This window comes from Caloenas nicobarica, chromosome 2 (assembly GCF_036013445.1).
Source record: "Caloenas nicobarica isolate bCalNic1 chromosome 2, bCalNic1.hap1, whole genome shotgun sequence".
Taxonomy (NCBI): Eukaryota; Metazoa; Chordata; class Aves; order Columbiformes; family Columbidae; genus Caloenas; species Caloenas nicobarica.
In genome coordinates, this window is record NC_088246.1 from 91213480 (window position 1) to 91234039 (window position 20560).

The window sequence follows — 20560 nt, forward strand, 5'->3', positions numbered from 1 at the left end:
TTTCTTTCAGGCATTTCAGGAGAAAGCATAGCAAAGAACTCCTGAGATATCTGGACTGCAAGCATTTATCTTTTGATGTGATATCTTTGCAGGAGGAAACAAATCATCATTATCAAAGGAGCTTTTATTGTAGTCTCGCCCAAGGTCTGCTTAGGCATTTGCTCCTTCACCTGCTATTAAATAATAACACTTGAAGGGAGTGTTAAACTGGGAAATGTGAGCTGGCCCAGAGTGAATGTGATGCAATACAGAGATCCCTAAGTATTAAATTTGTGTGTCCCCTGGAAGAAGGAAGGTCTTTATTGTTTGATTTTAGTGATTCATACATCTGGATTTTGATCTTTAGGTGTTTCAGCAACAAAGGTGTATATCTCCTAGAATGAATACATTCAGCATTGTCAATATGCTTGCTTATGGTATGGATGCTCATAGAATGAATCATTCACCTGTTCTCAAATGCAAGTAAATCTATATAAGAAACATTCTTCATCTCTTTCTATGTAGATAGAATTTGAAGTAAGAACATACAAATGTAATATAGAGCTGTATAGTTCATTATTTCAGGTCTGTTGATGACTGCAAATTGTCATGTTACTGTGACACAAATTTTCACCTTATGGACTATAACAGAAGGTGATACATTTCAGAGAGAAAGGTTTTTAATATATATATATTATGATAGGTTTTTTACAGTGCCTTTGCGGTAGCTTTAACTGGAAGATGTGATGAAGAAGTACTTGGCCTGCTGCTAAAGCTACCTGAAAACAGTAAAACTTCTATGGTTGTGGAAGAATTCTGTTCTTTACCAGCACTGGACTTATATACCATGTTTGTACTGATTATACAGAATTTGAACTTGCGTCAGATCATTTACAAGGTAAAATGGGAAAAAAGCATTCGGTTCCTATGTTTTTCTTTTGAAGGTGGTCTAAAGCAGGCAGGTAGATGAACAAATAACTATTATTTCTTTAGATGTTCTTTCTCTGGGAAGCAAACACTGGATGTATGGCATTTTTTGTCTTCATTTAGCTCCACAAAGTGAACACAACACTTGAAGATTGGGGTTGGTAGATGCTACGGTATTCCATTTCTTGCTTCTTCAGGAAAATTATCAGTGAAGAGTTAATTATGAAAGCTTTAGAGAAAACATAGGAGGTTGGAGGTTCAGTTTTATTAATCTTTAGCAGAGTTTGCAGTTCATGCAATTAGTGACTTCTTAATTTGTAAGTGTGGAAGACTGATCTGACATCACTGGAACTAAAACAGGCATAGGAGCTCACGTTACAAGAATTATAAAACTATTTTCTAGGAAAAATTTATAGCGCTCTGGAATACATTTTGCTGTAAAAATCATGTTGGCAATTCAGATGGTTCCTTCATGAAGGAGCTTTTCCAGCTCTCAGATTGAGTCTCTCTATAAGGGCAAACCTCTATATTTTATGTGACTCAAGTCATATGACTTTTACAAGAGTAACACAGTGCTGAAACTATAATGAAGGGGATACAGAAGTCTGTAGCAAAACTATATTTTCTGTAAAACTGTAGATAATCTGGGATCTAGTGTGAATTTTCAGTGAGATAATGTTTTTACTTCTAAGAGCAAAACTGTTAGATGGGTTTTGTGATAGTTAGAGGATGTTTATTTCCATTCTTTTGGGATAATTTATTGACAGAATATAAAACGTTGTAAGTACAAATAGTTGAAAACCATTTATAACATGGGGAGGAAGAATTTTGTTCTAAAGTTGTAGACACTGAGTTATATTCTGGAGGCTGCATGTGCAGTTAAACAGGTTGGCCACACACTTAAAGAAACAAGACAATTTCCCAGAATAGGTTTGGATACCAGGGGGAAAAGAAAAGATTTCTACTTTCTGAATTATCTGCCAACATAAAGGGGGAAGCAAACAAACAAAACGAACAAACGAACAATAACAACAAAACCCCTGGTGCCTATTCTGATGGATTTTCTACTGAATCCTACTGAAGCATAATGAATTCCTAGTAAAGAATAAAAATGTTGTCAGTTCATCCTAAAGTATTACAGAAGTTGCGCTATTTTTTTAACTGAATAAGGTTTTTTTTTTTACAATTTTTTAAAAAATGTGTAAAAGCAGGTGAAGGCTGAGAGGAAAATCAAGCACAGACTATTATAGTAGGAAGTCAAAGGTGGATAAAAAAAGGTAATCAGAGGAAACAGCTGAAAGTATATAATGAGATTATATTATTTTTAATTATTATGCATAGGCAAGAAACAACAAATCAGTTTGTACTACCATATCATCTAAATAACCCATAAAAGCAAAGGAAATCGAGAGAAAATTCATAACGTCAAAACTTGCATAGTGGGAACAGCTAATAACCAATATAACTTCAGTGAAGTAGGGAATGAAATGGACACAATTATTTTAGGTAAAATGCAGTGTATATGTAAAATGCAAAGAGAGGAACAGGGTGAAAGTTAGTAGTCTAACATGATTCCTAAAGCAACCAAAGTGCTTGCTAGATTTAATTTAATTTAGGAATTATTTTTAAAATATTGAACTGTTGCACTGAGCATCTTGAACCTGTTGAAGGAAAAGTTCTGGTTTACACTGAATTCCAAGGTGGCTGTATGTTGCAGACCCCATTAGTATCTTGGATTAAGAGACCTCTCTTCAGCTTGGTAGGTACAATAAACATATTTTCTGGATTTTAATTCTTGATTTGTCATAGGCCAATTCTAACATTACCAGAGAATCTTTCTTTAGCTGAAATTGATAGTAACTGGGGAGTTATACTAAATGGAGTTCTGTTAGACGTGGTTTGCAGGAGCATTGTATAATCAGTATTGGAAAAAGACAGAATAATTTTGAGTGTTTTATTGAAAGTTTAAAATTTATTTCTAATTGGAATTTATTCTTATGATTTTTCCTTCTTTTCCAAGATTAAGATACCATCTGAGATAGGAAATATACTAAACATGCTACTGGATGTGGTTTCGAGTATCAGCTCTCTTCTCAATAAAGGCAATCATGTCATGGAAAACCTTCCAGTGTTCCTCCAAGGAATTCAAAATCCTGATGTGCTTGACATCTCTGCATTGCAGCAGGTATGTGTATGATTTCAGTATGCAAACTTAATTCCCATCACGAGGTACTTTGTTAGGCATGTGTGTTTAGTAAGGAGGAGCATAAATAGAAATTGTATCCTAGAAAGTTGGGAACTTAGAGACAAGGGAGTCCATAGACTCTAGGTAGATTCATTTGGTCTCTTTCAAATACTCTAGTAATTTTGAGACTATTGATGTGTTGTTTCTGTCATCTCTTTTTTCATTAACTTATGAGATCACAGCCAATATGGTGTTAGGCTACTAACACAGTTAATATAGTGTTAGGCTACTGATGAATAATAGCATGTATTATTTGTGATTTGGAGATAGCAATGCTTTTCTTCCAATGGTGTATAGTTTTGACGAGCAGACTATTACTGTTTATGAGAAACAGCTTTGATTTTCTTTTTTAAGATTTCAAAATATCATGTGCAGTTCTTGTATCTGCTCTGGGTTTCTGTCTGTGTCACTTAAGGGTTTTGTGTGATAGTTCTGCTTGACATCTTAAAAAAAGTGACATGAGGCGTGAAGATATTTCTTTTGCTCCTGTCTTTAAGGGCAGTTGTTTTGTGTGCATCTATACAGGTAGTACAGTGGTGGACCTAGAATTAAATCAGAAAAAAAAAGATTTCTGTTTCTAAGCAGGGTCCGATTCCATAAAGAAACCATGCTGACCCCTGTGGCCTTACCTTCTGGATTTGCTGTTCTCTGTGTAAAGTTTAGGATTGAATCCTGTTCTAAAATTGCAAACCTCTAAAACATCCCCCTATGGTAAACAGTGCAAACTGGTTTGTGACTACAGTACAGAGTGAACACTGCCTTAAATACTCTGATATAAATTTTTCTCAAGATCTTCTAATCTATGTGACAGAGGCATTTTGTAAAATGCTCTTCTGTGCATATTAGTTTTGGTTTTGAACCTCTCTGAGGTAGCTCTTTGGCTGCCACAATGAAAGGTGGCTGTCATCAGATGCTTACATCTTTTCTGCTTTCCTTAAACTAGTTCTGTTTGTGTCAGGCTTTCCTTCTAAAAAATGAAGTATGTCTTTTGCAGTAAATCTCAAAGCTGCTTATCTGACAGAAGAACCTCTTACAAGGTCCTGTTCAAAAAGAATTTGCAAAGGAACAAATCGAACAGCAGAGGGCCATCTGGTCACAGTTTTAATCTTTGCTCCATGGCAACACATATTATCCTACAATACAACATAGATTTAACCTTGGATTTTTTTTGGTCACTTTTCTGACACAATCTTTATTTTATTAATTTTTGTTAATTCCTTTTTTTCTTGAGGTATTGCTCTTTGTTTTTGTCACCTAATAATTTGTGGAGGACTAAAAAAATCAGTGTCTATTTCTTTTGTTAATAAATTAGATGTTCAATATTTTGAAGGAGTCTTCTGTCTCTGTAACTCTTTTTCATTTTATAGACTAGTAAGAGTTGTTTATTTTTAAGTATCCTTCAATTTTCAGGTTTAACTTTTTTTCTTTTTTTTTGTTTTCTTCCCTATTTTCCAGTAATACCTTTAACTATTGATTATTTTATTTGCTTCTTTTCTATAGTGGCAAAACTTGTGCTACTGAATGTGTGCTACTGAAGTGCAGATATTGCTTATACACTTTCCTCCTTAAATATATTCTTCTATTTCCAAAAGAATCCTTCCTTCTGGATTTTTATTTTTATGATAACCAGCAGCAAAGTACAGGATATTTCAAAAAGATGGACCCAGTTTCAAAGCAGTAGTTATTTCAAATTGGGTCCATCTTTTTGAAACACCCGGTAGTTCAGTGACCTAGGAAGATTACCAAGTATATAAAGCTTTTAAAAGTAAAAATATGTGGACCTTCAGTATAGACTAAGACAGATTGTCTCTGTCATTAACTTCTAACTGAAAAAGTTATTTTGAAAAAAAATTAATTACTTATAATGAAAGAGATAATAAAGTAATTGTTAATTACGCATGTGGAAGGCCAGTTGTAGTCCTGTGTTTCGACAGGTTAAATAGATGTGTTCAGGTTAATCTCGAATGTTGGGGACAAGAAATATGTACTGTCTTTGAGGGGAATTATGGCTGATGACTCTTGTAGTTCTGCTCATTTATGTCTATACCTACTAAAATGACTTTCTTAATCTTGCATTCACCTTTTTCTGTAAGCTCCATACATTTTTGTCTCTTACTTGGTCAAGGATCAGTGACATACCCAGGTAAGCTCAATTTTATAACAGCATCTCATGATTTCAGTTGATAATTAAAGTTTCGCACTGGTTACCTTTATATAAAATTTACTTTAAATTAGGTAGTTGGTTTCTTGCGATATCACATTCTGATCTTCTTTTCTTCATGCAGTGCCTTCAGGTATTAAATTATAGGCAAATTTCAGTGTTTCACATAGTGATTGGATTAATGCTGATTAATATTTTCTAGGATAAGAACATTAATTGGTTGTTAGAGTTCACTGAGTTTAGAGACAGCATATGTCTTTTTCAGGAAGAAGCATTTGCCTTCCGCCATAGATATATTGTATTGGTCTGGAATGACTATTTGATAATGCATTAAATTCTACTCCTCACATACTTTTTGTCTTTAACTGCTCTCCACTTCAAAATTAATTGCATATCTTGCCCTAGTAAACATCACAATGAGATATCTATTATTTCCTGGAGCATTATGTCACTCATTCTTGAGTGTAGATGAATTTTCTACCTTTCATTCAAATATTGGCATTTAAATTTGATAGGCTTCTGAAAAATAATTTAACTAAATCAGCAATTTTGCCATTTTCCCCCTGATTTTGTCAATTTTAGTACAATAAAGACTTTGTTTTGTTTATGGCTCTATTCAGAAATAGGAATATCTTTTTCTCTGTATATTCTTCCCTTAGCCCTTTGGTTTCATCAAATTTTGAATTATTTTCAACCTCCTTGTAGTTTTCCAGGAAAACTGATTTTTTTAAATCTCTCTTAATGTAGTGATTCTGAGTTTGTTTTACTTTTAAATGCAAGTTGTAACCTGGCTTGTCTTTTAGGTTTCTTTTGTTGAATAACTGATATTTCTACTCTATATGAATTTGTTTTTATTACTGATTTTTTTTTTAAGCATACAGCTGTCCATTTATGTCAGAAGCCCCTATGTTATGAGGTTTTTGACCCCATTTGAGGATTCAGTTCCAGATAGCTTTTAATCTTTAGTACCAACCTTCTTCTTCATGAATCTGTTGGAGTGACTGAGTTGATGTATTACTCTGTTTGTAGGAGACGGCTTGCTGAATTCATCAGCCTTGATTACAGACCTACTTCATTTAGTTTAAACTATTATATGAAAACTGGATCAAAGACAACTTTTTGTAAACGTCTATCCTATACAATTCTCCCACTTTATCAAAGCCAAATTTTAGGAAACATATTTTAGTTGAAAGACAGTAAGTAGATTCAGCCTGCTGCTGGCAGCTCACCACATAAATATTCATTATTTGAATTTCGAGTTATTTTGATTGGAACCAGAATTAATTAGCAAGTTTGTGCTCTTTGACTGAAATAAGCCTCATTTATCCTTCTAGTGCAAATACTCCCTAATAGGGATTCAAAACCACTTTCATTCAGCATTGTGCATAAATAAAGTTTATTCCTCCAGTAAAGTCCATGCCAGCAGATTCATTCAAGGGCTGTAGATGATGGTATTATGAAATCTGGATATTATTTATTTAATATGTTCTATGCTGAAATCATATGCAAAAAGTCAGATTTTTGGGAGCAGCCAACACTGAGTTTTAAATAACACTTTCTAATATTCCTCCAGGATTACTAAAGAAGCACCTGGCACTTCAGTAAATGCATTGATCAGGATAAACTGTTTACAACAGCACAATCTCTAAACTGTCTGTGATTTATTCTTTATGTAAAGTGCTATACTACTTTGAAAATTGACTCTTCTGTTGAAAAAAAAGACTGTGATATATCAACAGAACACATTTGACACTGAAATAAATTAGCATTTTATCACTGGATTTTTTTTTTTTTTTGCCAGTTGTGCAGTCTACAAATGATATCCGTTAGTCTAGTTACATTTTTCTTGAAAAGCACCTGCAACAGTACTGAGTACCAGGCAGGCCAATGCATCCTTCAGTTACACTCCAGCAGCACGTTGCCTTCCAGTTTTGTCCTCTTTTAGAACTAACTGCGCACCTCTAGAGCCTTCCATGAGATACCAGCTACAACTGAGCACATTATTTGAAAAATGAGGCTGCACAGAGGAGGCTGGTTTTATTTTATTTATTTATTTTTTTTTTTTAATGTGGTGAATGATGGTGCTCAAGCCACAAAAGCAGTCAGATTGCTCTTTGCATTAGAGGTTTGCTAGTCATGAGCAAATGGCAATAATAAATGCTGGTATGACTCAAGACATGCAAAAACTAGAAGCACATTTAACAAGCTAAAAGATGTACTTGAAAAACAGGCTTTTAGGGCACGTGCACTTGAATAATATTTTTCTTCTTAGCAACTGTTTTCACTGCAAACATTTGTGTGGAAAATGATTTGGTTGTTTCTGCTGTCTTTGTGACACAGGAGTAATCTACAAGCAGAGCAGACTTGGTGAAAACTGAGATTGTAATAAAGGAATCTGTAGTGCAGTTGTCAGTTGTCTTGATATTTTAAAATCTTTTTCTGCCTAACCAACGCACAGTATTTTTTAAAGTTGAAAGTGGTACATTATGCTACTGTTTGTCATCGAGTATCCTGGCAAATAAAATTGTGCTCCTTTTTTTTTTCCTCCCCATGATAAAGGTGATCAGAAGAACAGAAAAGAGCACAGCAGGCCCTCATTCTTGTAGGCAGTTTCAACAGTCTAATTTTGTCAATCTCCTTGGATGCCGATATTGAGAGAACACCCGGGCTACTCCCTGAAGCTAATAAATGAAACTTTGATTCATCTGTATTTCTATTTGTTTGTTCTAGTTCTTACAAGGTGGGCAGTTCAGAAGTTCAGCTGTTGGATCCCTGGAGTCTGTTATCAAGGCAGTGTGTAAAGAAGAATCTTCATTTTTCAGCAACACAAACCTATTCATTGACATGCCCAGAATCACAGGACACTTGGAGAACGATATGGCAAAATATGGCATTCCTGAAGACTCAAGTAAGAAAAGCTATCAATCATAAGTTGCATGTATGCATTCAGAGTTTAGAGAAATTTTTACCTCTTAAATAGAAATATTTATATACCAGCTGACATCTCATTTGACACTGTAATCCTGAGCACAATGGTTCATCAATAAAAGTTTTATGGCTATGAGATAATTGTGGATGACACACAAGTGTTTCTGTTTGTTTTCTATCTTTGCAAATAATAAATAAGAATATTCCTGTCTTAGAGACATATTTATTAGAATTTTTAAGGCACTTGGTATTAAAAATATATCTTTGACATACAAGATCGAGAATTTATTGCGGCATGCCTTTCTTCTGTGGACATAAAGCTGTGGTATTATTGTGCAGTAAAATATGCTAGCCCTCTGAATAAAATAAGGTTTTTAATAGTTGATATTCCTATTCTTTTTGTCAAGTGCCCAGAAAAATCTGTTAGCTGTTATATAATTTCACCTTTACTCCCTTTCCTCAATATACATTTGACTTACCCTGATTAACTTTAATATCATTAATAACCTTGTTAGTGTCTCAGTGGCCCTGTGCAAGAGTGGAATACAGTGACAGAGTGTCACTAGGGAAGGTTCTGTGACTGCGAATCACAGCTCTACCACCCATCAGATTGTACAGCCGGAAAGTGACTCTGACTTGGCTGGAACCCTTGAGAAGGAGCCAGAGCTCTGCCCTGACCCTCTTCACTCATGTGTGGGGTAACAGTAACCAGGCAACTCTGCTTTTCTTTCCTATTTGAAGAACGGAGTTAGCAGGATATCTGATGAGTGAAATTGTTTGGGATTTAGTCTCTTTTAATAGTATTTAGGCCAGAAGCACTGTTTCTCGACGACTTTTTTTTTTTTTAATATTGTCACAACTCTGGAGTGTTTGTAAGACCCTTTTACCTTAGGATCTTGCCATATCTCTAAAACATCAGTTAGTTCCAGCATTCCTATCAGTGAATTAATACTGTTTCCTGTATTTTACAAATTAGTAAATGAAGCAATGGAAAACGAAAATTAAAAAAATTACACGAGGTCACAGAGACTTGATTTGTACTCCTTCACAGTGATTAACTTGTATGTACTTTGCGTACCAGACACTTGCCAATGCTTTCTGAAAATCACAGCAAATGCAGACTAGCAGGTCTTCTGTGTTCTTGGCATATTGACATTTCTGACTAGCCAGCTTGGAGCCTCTTAATTCTTTGTTGTCATTTAGCAATGATTTTGTTTAGTAATGATTGTTTCCTTGAAGAAAGTAAAAATTTCACAGAATCACAGAATCACAGAATGTTAGGGATTGGAAGGGACCTCGAAAGATCATCTAGTCCAATCCCCCTGCCAGGGCAGGAACACCTAGGTGAGGTTACACAGGAAGGCGTCCAGGCGGGTTTTGAATGTCTCCAGAGAAGGAGAATCCACAACCTCCCTGGGCAGCCTGTTCCAGTGTTCCGTCACCCTCATTGAGAAGAAGTTTCTTCTCAAATTCAAGTGGAACCTCTTGTGTTCCAGCTTGAACCCATTACCCCTTGTCTTACTGTTGGTTGTCACCGAGAAGAGCCTGGCTCCATCCTCGTGACACCCACCCTTTATATATTTATAAACATTAATGATGTCACCCCTCAGTCTCCTCTTCTCCAAGCTAAAGAGACCCAGCTCCCTCAGCCTTTCCTCATACGGGAGATGCTCCACTCCCTTCATCATCTTGGTTGCCCTGCGCTGGACTCTCTCCAGCAGTTCCCTGTGCTTCTTGAACTGAGGGGCCCAGAACTGGACACAATATTCCAGATGAGGTCTCACCAGGGCAGAGTAGAGGGGAAGGAGAACCTCTCTCGACCTACTAACCACCCCGCTTCTAATACACCCCAGGATGCCATTGGCCTTCTTGGCCACAAGGGCACAGTGCTGGCTCATGGTCATCCTGCTGTCCACCAGGACCCCCAGGTCCCTTTCCCCTACACTGCTCTCTAATAGGTCATTCCCCAACCTGTACTGGAACATGGGGTTTTTCCTGCCCAGATGCGAGACTCTACATTTTCCCTTGTTATATTTCATTAAATTTTTCCCTGCCCAACTCTCTAGCCTGTCCAGATCTCGCTGGATGGCAGCACAGCCCTCTGGCGTGTCAGCCACTCCTCCCAGCTTGGTGTCATCAGCAAACTTGCTGATAGTACACTCAATTCCCTCATCCAAGTCATTGATGAATATATTGAATAGTACTGGTCCCAGAACTGACCCTTGAGGCACTCCACTAGATACAGGCCTCCAACCGGACTCTGCCCCATTGACCACGACTCTCTGGCTTCTCTCCTTCAGCCAGTTTGCAGTCCACCTCACTACCCGATCATCCAGTCCACACTTCCTCAGTTTTGCCGTGAGGATGCTGTGGGAGACGGTGTCAAATGCTTTGCTGAAGTCAAGGTAGACCACATCCACTGCTCTGCCATCGTCAATCCACCTTGTTACATCTTCATAAAAGGCTATGAGGTTGGTCAAACATGACTTCCCCTTGGTGAAGCCATGTTGACTGTCCCTGATGACCCTCTTATCCTTGATATATCTTAAGATGGCACCAAGTATAAGGTGTTCCATCACTAATTTGGGCAAAGAACCTGGTGTTCTTAAATATACATTTCTGACTTCTGTTCCTTTAACTTTCAGCAGAAGTGGTTTTGGCCTAGTTTTCCATTATGTACAATAATTTGTCTTCCTTGAGGAGTTAATGACATGATTTAGTATTTCCTCATAGCCCTGGAAATGGGATAATTCTACATCCACTTATAGTAACAAAAAAATTCCAACAACCTAAAACACATGAGGTGGGCACAAAAATCTAAATGTTTCTCAAGGGAAACTCATTGCTTTCACTTGAGTGCAACTGCACTGGTATATCTTGGAAGCTATTCCTTGGGTATTAGTTCTGAAGGACACAGACCCTAATGCATTAATAGCCCCATCTAATGTAGAAACACGTTTTTTGGTTAAGGAATAGAAAAGCGAATTGATTAAATTTTTTAAATCAAGAAGTTAAGTGTCATGTCAATTTTTTCCTGTATTTTTGGTAGGTCCTTATGAAATTATAAAAATAAAAACGTCTGAATTTGTGAAGGAATTTGTGTATTCCTACTTCTTTCTTAAGTAGGAATGGAAAGCTACAGAACAACCAACAGTATAGAGTGTTTCTGTGGGTTTTTGTTTGTTTGTTGGTTTGGTTTGGGGTTTTTTTTGGTGTTTTTTTGTTGTCATTTTCTCTTGTTTGTTTTGTTTTGTTTTTTAAGGTGACCCTTCCCTCAGCATTCATTTTGTGGAAAGAGGTTTTACATGTATCCTTCACTCTAAAATGCACTAGTGTAACTTTTAGGATGGGGTTCACAGGCTGCTTTTCAGAAACATCAGGCGGTCTTTGGATTCTGATTCTTTCTTCTTGTCTAATGTTTAGAGTTCTGCGTCCTCAACAATATCACAATCTATGGTTGAACGATTTCTGTTCACAGACCTGTGGTGATTCCTTAGTGATAACTGGATGGTATTTGGCATGGTGCTGTGGCAGATCCTAAATCTCAAGCTTTTATTTGAATATATTAAAAAAAAAAATCCAGCCTCACCTGTGTTGTCTGTCTTGAATGTTTTTGCAGCTCCATTTTGCTTGAAGCTTTACCAGGAGATTTTGCAATCTTCTAATGGGGCTTTGCTATGGACATTTCTGAAACCCTTATTACATGGGAAAATACTGTACAATTCTAACATCAACATGATTGACCTGGTGATGGAGAAGGTGAGTATCAAAAGAAACACTATTTCTGTTTATTGCTTTCGTCTTTGTACTTCATTTTAAAGGTCCACTTCTTTCAGTGTAGGTAGAAGCAATTGGATAATTGCCTTTCAGAAAACTGGATCCACCCAGACCCCTGATTTCTCACCCTGTTCCCACTTTCAGCTTAATATTTCTCTTAACATTTATCCTACTTGTTACAGTGGTTTTACCTCAGTGTGAAAAACAGAATTGTACTCAAAGTCCCTTAAACCTCATATAGAAAGATTAAAAAAAGCACAGTAGCAGAAGTACCATGTGAATCATGCTGTATCAAGGTGTACGATATATGTATTCCAAGTGACCTTTTGCCCTCAAAATTTTCTTATGATGGCAACTCTAATGGGACAGCACAAGGAACAGTGGTGAAGTGATGTATCAGGAAAGCAAGCCTATTCTGAGGAAGTCACTGAGCTGCTTTTAAAAAACAAAACAAAACAAAACAACCAAAAGTGCCCACAAACTAAAAACCACAAAACAAAACAGAAAAACAAACAAAACAACAAAAAAACCCAAACACAACCTTCAGTGCATCCTCCCTGATTATCTTTCTAACACCAATTGTATGAATGACCAGTTGTAGCCGAGCTGTCATACGTGTGGCAGTTTGAGTCTCTCTGAAGTTTTGGTATGGTAGGCGCTCTGTCTTGAGCATGATTTATTTGTTCATGATTAGCTTTGAGGCACTTCTTCAAGAGGAGAGATAATGACTTATTTTAAGTACACATCAGAGTTCTCTACAAATTTTGCATTTATCTTGCATGTATATGATTTTTATCCTGAAATATTACTCATCACAGGAATGGTAATTTAGGTCAATGTAAAATCTAGAAAACAGCATTACTGCTTGTAGGTGGCACACAAAAAGAGTGTAGTAATTTTAAACATGACGGCAACTATTTTCCATGTAAATGTATTACAGTGTGGTATTATGATTTATACTCTAAAAAATAGTAAGAATAACTGAGCCACAAAGCACATATTAGGTAGCAGATACTAGGCAACTTTATAGTTTCTGCTGTGAATCGGAAATAAGGTTTCAGTGTTTTGATATTTTGCAGTGATTTAACTCAATTTGGGCAACAAGTGATCTCTCTGGAGTTTAATATAATTTATTTCAATTTTTAGCTAAAAATGAAGCTGCTTTTGGTATTTATATGTGTAAATATGAAACTAGTAAGAAATGTTCTTCAACTGTTTTTTTCTTAATTACAGAAGCCTATCAGCTATTGATTGAACAGAAACAAAATTTAAATGCAAAATATTGTCCCAGGTATATCAAATACAGCTAGTAAAAAATGATCCTGTAGCTGTTACACTGCCAAATATACTGAAATTGGAACAGACGTCCTAATTTCCTTTAGACTATATGACTATGTAACAGCTATTTACTAGAAGAAAAAAGTAGAAGAGTGAAGCTGAAAAGTACCCTGATGTTTGCATACTAAGATATATTCTGTAAGTTTTTCACATGGACTGTTTTGTTTCCAGACTCTGTAATTGACCATTCTTCGAGAAATTGTGCAGTTGCTGGTTTTACCTTCTGAGAAGTCAGCAGTTCTAATGTGTACAATAACAGTGACCAGAGATACAGGCTGCAGTCGTCACTGAGAGCAACCATTGTCCAGGAGTTCAAAGACCACGTGTGATGTCTTTGATCCTTGCTTTCACAGATGAACTTTTTGCCACTGATGAGCTGTTCTTGTGAAAGTATTTCTTATTTAAAAAGATTCTCAGAATTGATCTTCTATTCAGGCAATCACATTAGGACACTTTTGTGCTATTTCTCTGTAACTGGAACAGTCAGAATATACAGAAATACATATAAAATATATAAATGTAGCAAGGCAATTGAAAAATGAAAGGAAGAAAACTGGTCTAGCAAATTCATTAATTTCAGTTTCCTGCCTTTTTGTATAGTATAATTAGAAAAATTGATAATGAGTTGAGTAAATTCTTATTTAAAACTTATATATCCTGTCTGGCTTTGCATAAACACACTGACTTGTCAGCCTGTTAAAAGATGTCAGTATAAAAGCAGTTTGATAAGTTCGAAATACCATTTTTTTTTTTTATTCTTACATGAGGAAGGGGCTCAGACAAATTCAATCCAGACAGGACTGTAATTGATATTGAAGACTTTAGTTTTAATCAAAGGCAATATCCAGCCTAGGTCTTACAGATAATATTTATTTTAATGGATCTTCATTGATTAGGAAGAGAACTTGAAAAGAATGTCTATTAAACATCAAAATCCAGCTAGTCATTAGCATACAAGCTCAGAGGAGTTGTTTTACCATGCAAGACCGAGCATTTATCTTGCCCGAGATTCCGATTTCTACTGTAATCAGTAAAGGCTGTACAGGGAAGAACTGTAGAACATGTCAGTAAAGTGATATTCTCCTCAAATACTGTCCCAAATTCCAAAAACTGAAGGGCCAGGCTTGCCAAGGCTTTACTGCTATAATTTATCCAATTGGTTTTTGAGTTTATATAGACTCCTAGTATTCGTAACACCTGTGGTGAGATGTTCAAAATCAACAACCTCTTCCTCACTTGTTTTTCAAATTCATGTGAGGCCAATCTATTTAGTCTCCCAGCTACATATGTTTCTATTCTCTTTTCTCACTACTTCTCTTGATTATAATTTACTGTTATTCTTATAGCAAAATTAATATTTGCTTAGTACATATTTCAGAATGATTAATCTGTAGCTGCCTGGTCTCCTATAGTCCCCTAGCATCTTTTTTTATGAATAGCATTGCATTTGTGATTTTTTTGGTTCCCTGATAACAAGAGAATTTTAATCATGAGGTTACACTACAGTATTTCAACTATTTAATTCTTGAGTCTTAGAATTCTTGGCTGGATGTTATCTTGTCCTGGGAACCACTTATTGTTAATTTTCTTAAATTCTATATTTTTGCTGCTGCTTCAATTTGAGACAGATTCTCTAAAACGTTCTCCAGTTAGAAGGCTTCTGACACAGACACTTCCCAAAGGCCTACTGTGATGAATGAGAAAGAAAAAATTTAAACAAAACCATTTTTTCCCTAGTCTGTCTTGTTTTCTTATTTGGATGTAATTTCAGGTTTCTACAAGGGTGTTTTCAAATAGCTGCCTGCTGTGTAGTGTGTGTGTGCATGGTCTTTCTCAAATTTTTTTTTTTTGATAGGCAGTATGTATTTGTTCAGTTTCCTCTATGCTGTCTTAAATAGTTTCTGTACCTCCTGCACACAACTTACCCTTTTGTTGCTTTTAATTTCTTTCAAATAAGCTTCTGCATTATCTAAAGTTCATATTTTCCAAAAATCCATGCTTCTGCAGTGATTTTTTTGTTGTTTATATAAGGAGGTTGAATATGAGCACATTATGGTTACTGTAGTTCTTTGAACGTGACTTCAGCGGAAAATAAATATCTTCTGCACTGTTCAGAATCAAGTCCTGAAGCACTAAGACCTGAGCTCAGTAGGCTTATGAGCTACTTAGTATAACAATTTCTAATGACGTCTGAAAATTTGATCTCCTTGTATTCCACTGTGACCTGTGCTTGCTCTGTACTGGGTAAACAGCAATCTCCCATTTTGGCTGTTTGCAGCCTTTCTGGTCTCCCTCGTCTTGTCACCTTTGTGCCTGGACAGGGGGTTACGTGATCCTGATATTCATGCCTGGGATTTCAGTCCATGAGGTTTCTGCGTTGCTTGTTAACAGAAGAACTTGTTTAGCTGATTTGTCACCAAACTTTAGCTTAATGTTTGGGATCACTCTCCCTTTGACAGTCAAATGGGGCGTCTCATAGAAGTTAAATGAATAAATTCATTCAGGAAAATATCTGCAAGGGTCACTTTGGGGCCTTATGCGCTACAAATAGGAAGAAAGAACCACCACAAATTGTTTTCCTATGTTGTGCCAGGAGTGGGTTTTTATAAAAGGCACTTAAAAGACTATGACAAAATTTGTGTACTTTCAATAGGAATTATTGCAACAAGTGTGGTCCCAAGTGGGAGTTTACAACTCATTGCAGGTACATTTTGCTGGGAAATGTCACAATCTCTACAATAATAACAATTCTGGATTGTTCTTAAATGCAGTTATGTGAATGATAACACCACTTTAACAAAAAGATACTGCAATATTTTCTAATCTTGAGTATGCTTGTGATCTGTTTAAAACAGCCTGGAGAAAAAATGAGGGTTGTTTGCTAGTGGCTAAGAAAGAAATTGTATCTAATGTTTGACTGGGACAGAGAATATTTTCCTAAGTCTTTACTAAGTCTTCCTCTGTGAGAGTATTTTGATTGGTCAGTTGAATTTGTTGTCCAGACCATGCTTCCAACTTTCATTTTTATTATATATTCAATCAAAACAGTTTGAATAAAAGACCCAGAAGGTCTGCAAAGACTTTCTTTGAAATATGTCTTTTTTTTTTCCATATTTTTCTGAAGCACCTCTATGATACTCTGTATGAAAGAGACATAATAAAATAAAGAGGGCTTTATGATACTTCAGGTAGGAAACATACATGCTGCAGAAAGACTTTTATTAAAAAAATTGTTTGGTGTTCAGAGACTGCAACAAATACTTTTTTTAAGTAGAAAAAAGAAAACTGGATATCCTTACTTCTAACTACCAAAATGGAATGGAATTGCAGAAGATCTGGAACATACCAGTTTGACCCATTTCTGAAGATTTGATATGCACAGTTTTTTTACCTCATTTGTCTCCATGTGTTCTTTTTCCCAGGCTAATTTCACTTTTAGTTTTGTGGAAAACTTGAAGACTTATTCTGAGACATGGCTTAGGATGTCTGAGGTTTTTAAAACCAGTGGAAACGTCCTCACGGTCTCACGACTACAGGTTGGTGAACTGTGGGAAGGCTTCCTATTTTTAAACTATTTACTATGTGATCTAGATGGAATTTCTATATATGTAAAACTTCATGTTTAAAAAGAGCTGAAAAAGAGGTGGATTAGCTTTGGGTCGTGAGCCTTCAGTGTGATACTGAGCAACTTCTGAAGTGAAAACACTTAAAAGCAACGTTATCTCACTACATCCAGTATTACCAGGCAATAGGGGAAATAAAACATGTAGGTACACCTTAAAACTTTATACACTTATTTTAAACAAATGTAAGATTGTAGGAAATAAAATATTTTCTGGAACTTGCTTGTTTATCACTTGCTTTTTCCAACAATGCATACAAATGATAAAAAACATACGTGGCAAATAGTGACTTAAAAAAAAAAAAAAGCTATTACTGGGGTTTTTCCCATTCTACATGTTTGTGTTCTTTCTTTTTTTTTTTCCCTCCCCCCCAAAAAAAAATTAGATTTTCCATGTTTGACTTATTAAAACATACATGGCTGTCACACTTCGGGAAAACAAGCAAAATCCTGTCATGGCCCATACATATCAATTGAACTTTTAAGTTCAGTTAAGGAATGATGCTAGTAATCGTGCATTACACCTGCAGATTCCAGGATGCTCTTGTAGAGCTAATAATGTTTTTTCCCTTAGAACTTGGCAAATGAGGTAAAGAAGTTAAAATAATGTAAAAGAAATTCTCAAATGCCATTTTTTAAAAGATATTTGTTTTACTGCTGCCGGTGCTAACAGTCTAATGGCCCAAAAGTCTTTCAGGAAAAGAAAGGGGGTTTCTGTCCCAGGAGACTTGCAAGAATATTCAAATGGACTCACAGTTAAAATATTTGCGGTAAAGGAGGACAAAGATGAACAGCAATGGGGAGTATATGTTCTGCTGTTTATTTGAAATATGTGGAGTTAACCTGTTAAGAGGGGAAGACTAAAGATCTGGAAAGGCTAAGTGACTTGTCCAGTGTTATACAGGAAATCTCGGTAACTGAACTGAACATGAATGCATATGTATACTTTATATTTCTGTAGAGAAGATAAACTTGATATAACATCTAACGCTTTCCATTTTAGGAAGCACTGCAAAGCAATTTCATAAAGCACTTTATAGAAAGTAATTTGGATATTGACATGGAAAAACTCTTTAAAGAAATGCAAGTATATGGTATGTACATAAAAGTGCATGTACTGATTACCTTTATTAGACTTGAACTTAGAACTACATTCAGTTGAAGTTGAATATTTTGCCTACATAAATGATAGTAAAGTACCAGATTTTGAATTCTGTTGTTGAGTTAGTATCAAATATTTCTAATTGTCTTTTTTCTTCTGAATGACTGGATAATTTGCATTTCAAAATGTTGAAAGACTTGAAAAATCTGGTAACAAATTAGAAGTGCCAAACTTTTATGGGAGAGTTATAAACATAGGAGCTGTACTTCAAAGGAGACAAGGGAGAAGTAATTCCCATAGCTAAAGTTCCATTAGGTAGTAGTAAGTTTTTGTACTAAATTTTGAAGGAAATCTGTACACTGTAATGGAAATAAATTGAAAATGAGATTGGATACAGTGTGTTTAATCAAAAGCTTTCTATTTTTTTTTCTCCTTTTATTAAGACTTAGTTGTGCGTGGTCTCCTTGAGCCTTGGAAAAGCCTGAGATACAGTTATAATCAGGGAGCAGCAAAGCTGGGCTCAGGTCAGTAGAGAGTAACCAGGGTCAGACCCTGCCCTGGGGTGGCCAGGCTGGGGATCATGGGGTCGATGCTGAGGTCGGGCCAGGACATCACCCCACGGGTAAGGGTCTAGGCCCAGATCAGCAGGTCCCTGGCCAGGCACAGAGCCAGGCTGTGATGTGGTGGGAGATGCAGCCCAGGGCAGGCCCAACCACAGGTCTGTGCAGCTCTGAGGCAAAAGGAGTGGTCCTGGCTCAGGTGCCTGCATGAGGCTGCCCAGCAGTCATCTCCTGGGTCACAGCCAACCTTGACCGCACCCTTTCTGCATTGGTACTGAGCCCTGGCAGCCAGACCTCCAGGAGCAGAGAGTGTGCCCTCCAGGGCCAGAGAGATTTCCCAAGGGGTATAGTTTATAATGGAGGAGATGGGGATTATTATGAGCAATTTTGGATATCCAGAGATTTGAGGAGGAGAAGAGAAAAGGTTATGCTGGCAGTTTAAATTACTTAAAGATTTTATAAGAATTTGATAATTGAAAAGAATTCAGTATGTCCCGCTGTCAATAGGGTTGGTGCATAATTGAAATGGTCGCTGACATGTGCCAGGAGGAACTGTCCATACCAAAACAGAGTCTGATGTTATTTAAGAAAAGTTCATGATTTTTAGGAACAGAAAGAGAGAAAAGTGGGATAAAATGCAATAACAGTGTGATATGATGTACACAGGGACCTGGATGCTTCCTAGAGGAAGATAGCGGTAGAACGGGCAGATCTGCGCAGTTTGTTATCAGTGAGTGCTAGGATAATTGAGCCAAATCCAAATCTTTTCCAGCCATTTGTTGGACGAGGGCAGTGATGAGCTCTCAGATGCTCCCATGAAGGGTCTGTGTGGTCCTCATTGCTGAAAAAAAATGGACTTTACAGCACATTATTAAGTCTGGTCTACTGTCAAAGAATTCAGTCTAGAGATAAACAAATAGATGTACCTGAAGTGCAACATTCATTGGATTTTGGAACCTGCCTCTAAGCAGGAGGTGCACAAAATCCACTGAGATTGTAAATGAAGTGTGTTCTCACTCTTAAATTTCTTAAATTGTGTTGTTGCCCTGAGCTCGTGCTGTCATGGTTGGTGTGAGCTGAGGTTCTTGGCTTTTCTTTTGTACACAGGATGTGAGATTTAATTGAAACTGGTCCTGATTTGAAGACTCTGTTTGTAGGCTAGGACTAACTGTGCGCACTTTCACTAGGAAAAAGGACAAATGGTGTCCAGAATTCAATCCAGAAACTAAAAGTCTGCATTCAGTGTCCTCCTTAGACAAGGGATGGAAGCTTGAATCTGGTATCTCTCAGGAAGATCTGCTTAACCACTTCACTGTTGCCTAGTCTGGGTCAGGCACAGCTCACCCCTCTTGGTGAAGCTGGATCACAATACAACTGAAAAAAAAAACTCCACAGAATCACACAATTAGAAAGATAGGAAGGAAGAAAGAGCAAGTCTCTTACTCTGCAAAGCCTGCTGGAAACATAGTTGTCTAAATATATCAATTGAGTAATAAATGGATTTTGTTTGGACCTATCACTGGGAACTACATGACAGATTATGGGCAAGCGATATTTCATTAAGCAGCTATCAAGATCTCTGGAGTTATCAGATCCATCTTCATTCTTGCAGACAACACCATCACAGAAATCTGTGCAAGTGTTTCACAAGCTATAGCTTTTTAAAAGGACTCAGGATATTTGGTAACATGGAATACATTGTTAATAGTCTTGGATGGTGAATACAGGAAATCATTTAAGTAGAATGGCTCATGAAACTAGAATTTCTTTATTTTAATGGCATACAGTCAATAAAATTAACATAACATAAAAAGTGAAAATCAATATGGGATATAGATTACAACAGCATCTATGCCTTTGTGAAGCTAATCTGTCCAAAGTGCTGGAGCACTCTTCTGCATTTACACTTTGATTACACTTC

At 36.5% G+C, this 20560-nt stretch overlaps 1 protein-coding gene across 1 annotated transcript in view; it reads left to right on the top strand.

Moving 5' to 3' along the window:
• ABCA13 (ATP binding cassette subfamily A member 13) overlaps nt 1–20560 on the top strand; it is a 190392-nt gene that overhangs the window by 53909 nt on the left and 115923 nt on the right. Inside the window, 6 exon segments of the mRNA XM_065629402.1 lie at nt 683–877; nt 2927–3091; nt 8043–8220; nt 11860–11999; nt 16778–16891; nt 17981–18071. Of these exon segments, the coding sequence (XP_065485474.1) occupies nt 683–877; nt 2927–3091; nt 8043–8220; nt 11860–11999; nt 16778–16891; nt 17981–18071 (883 nt within the window).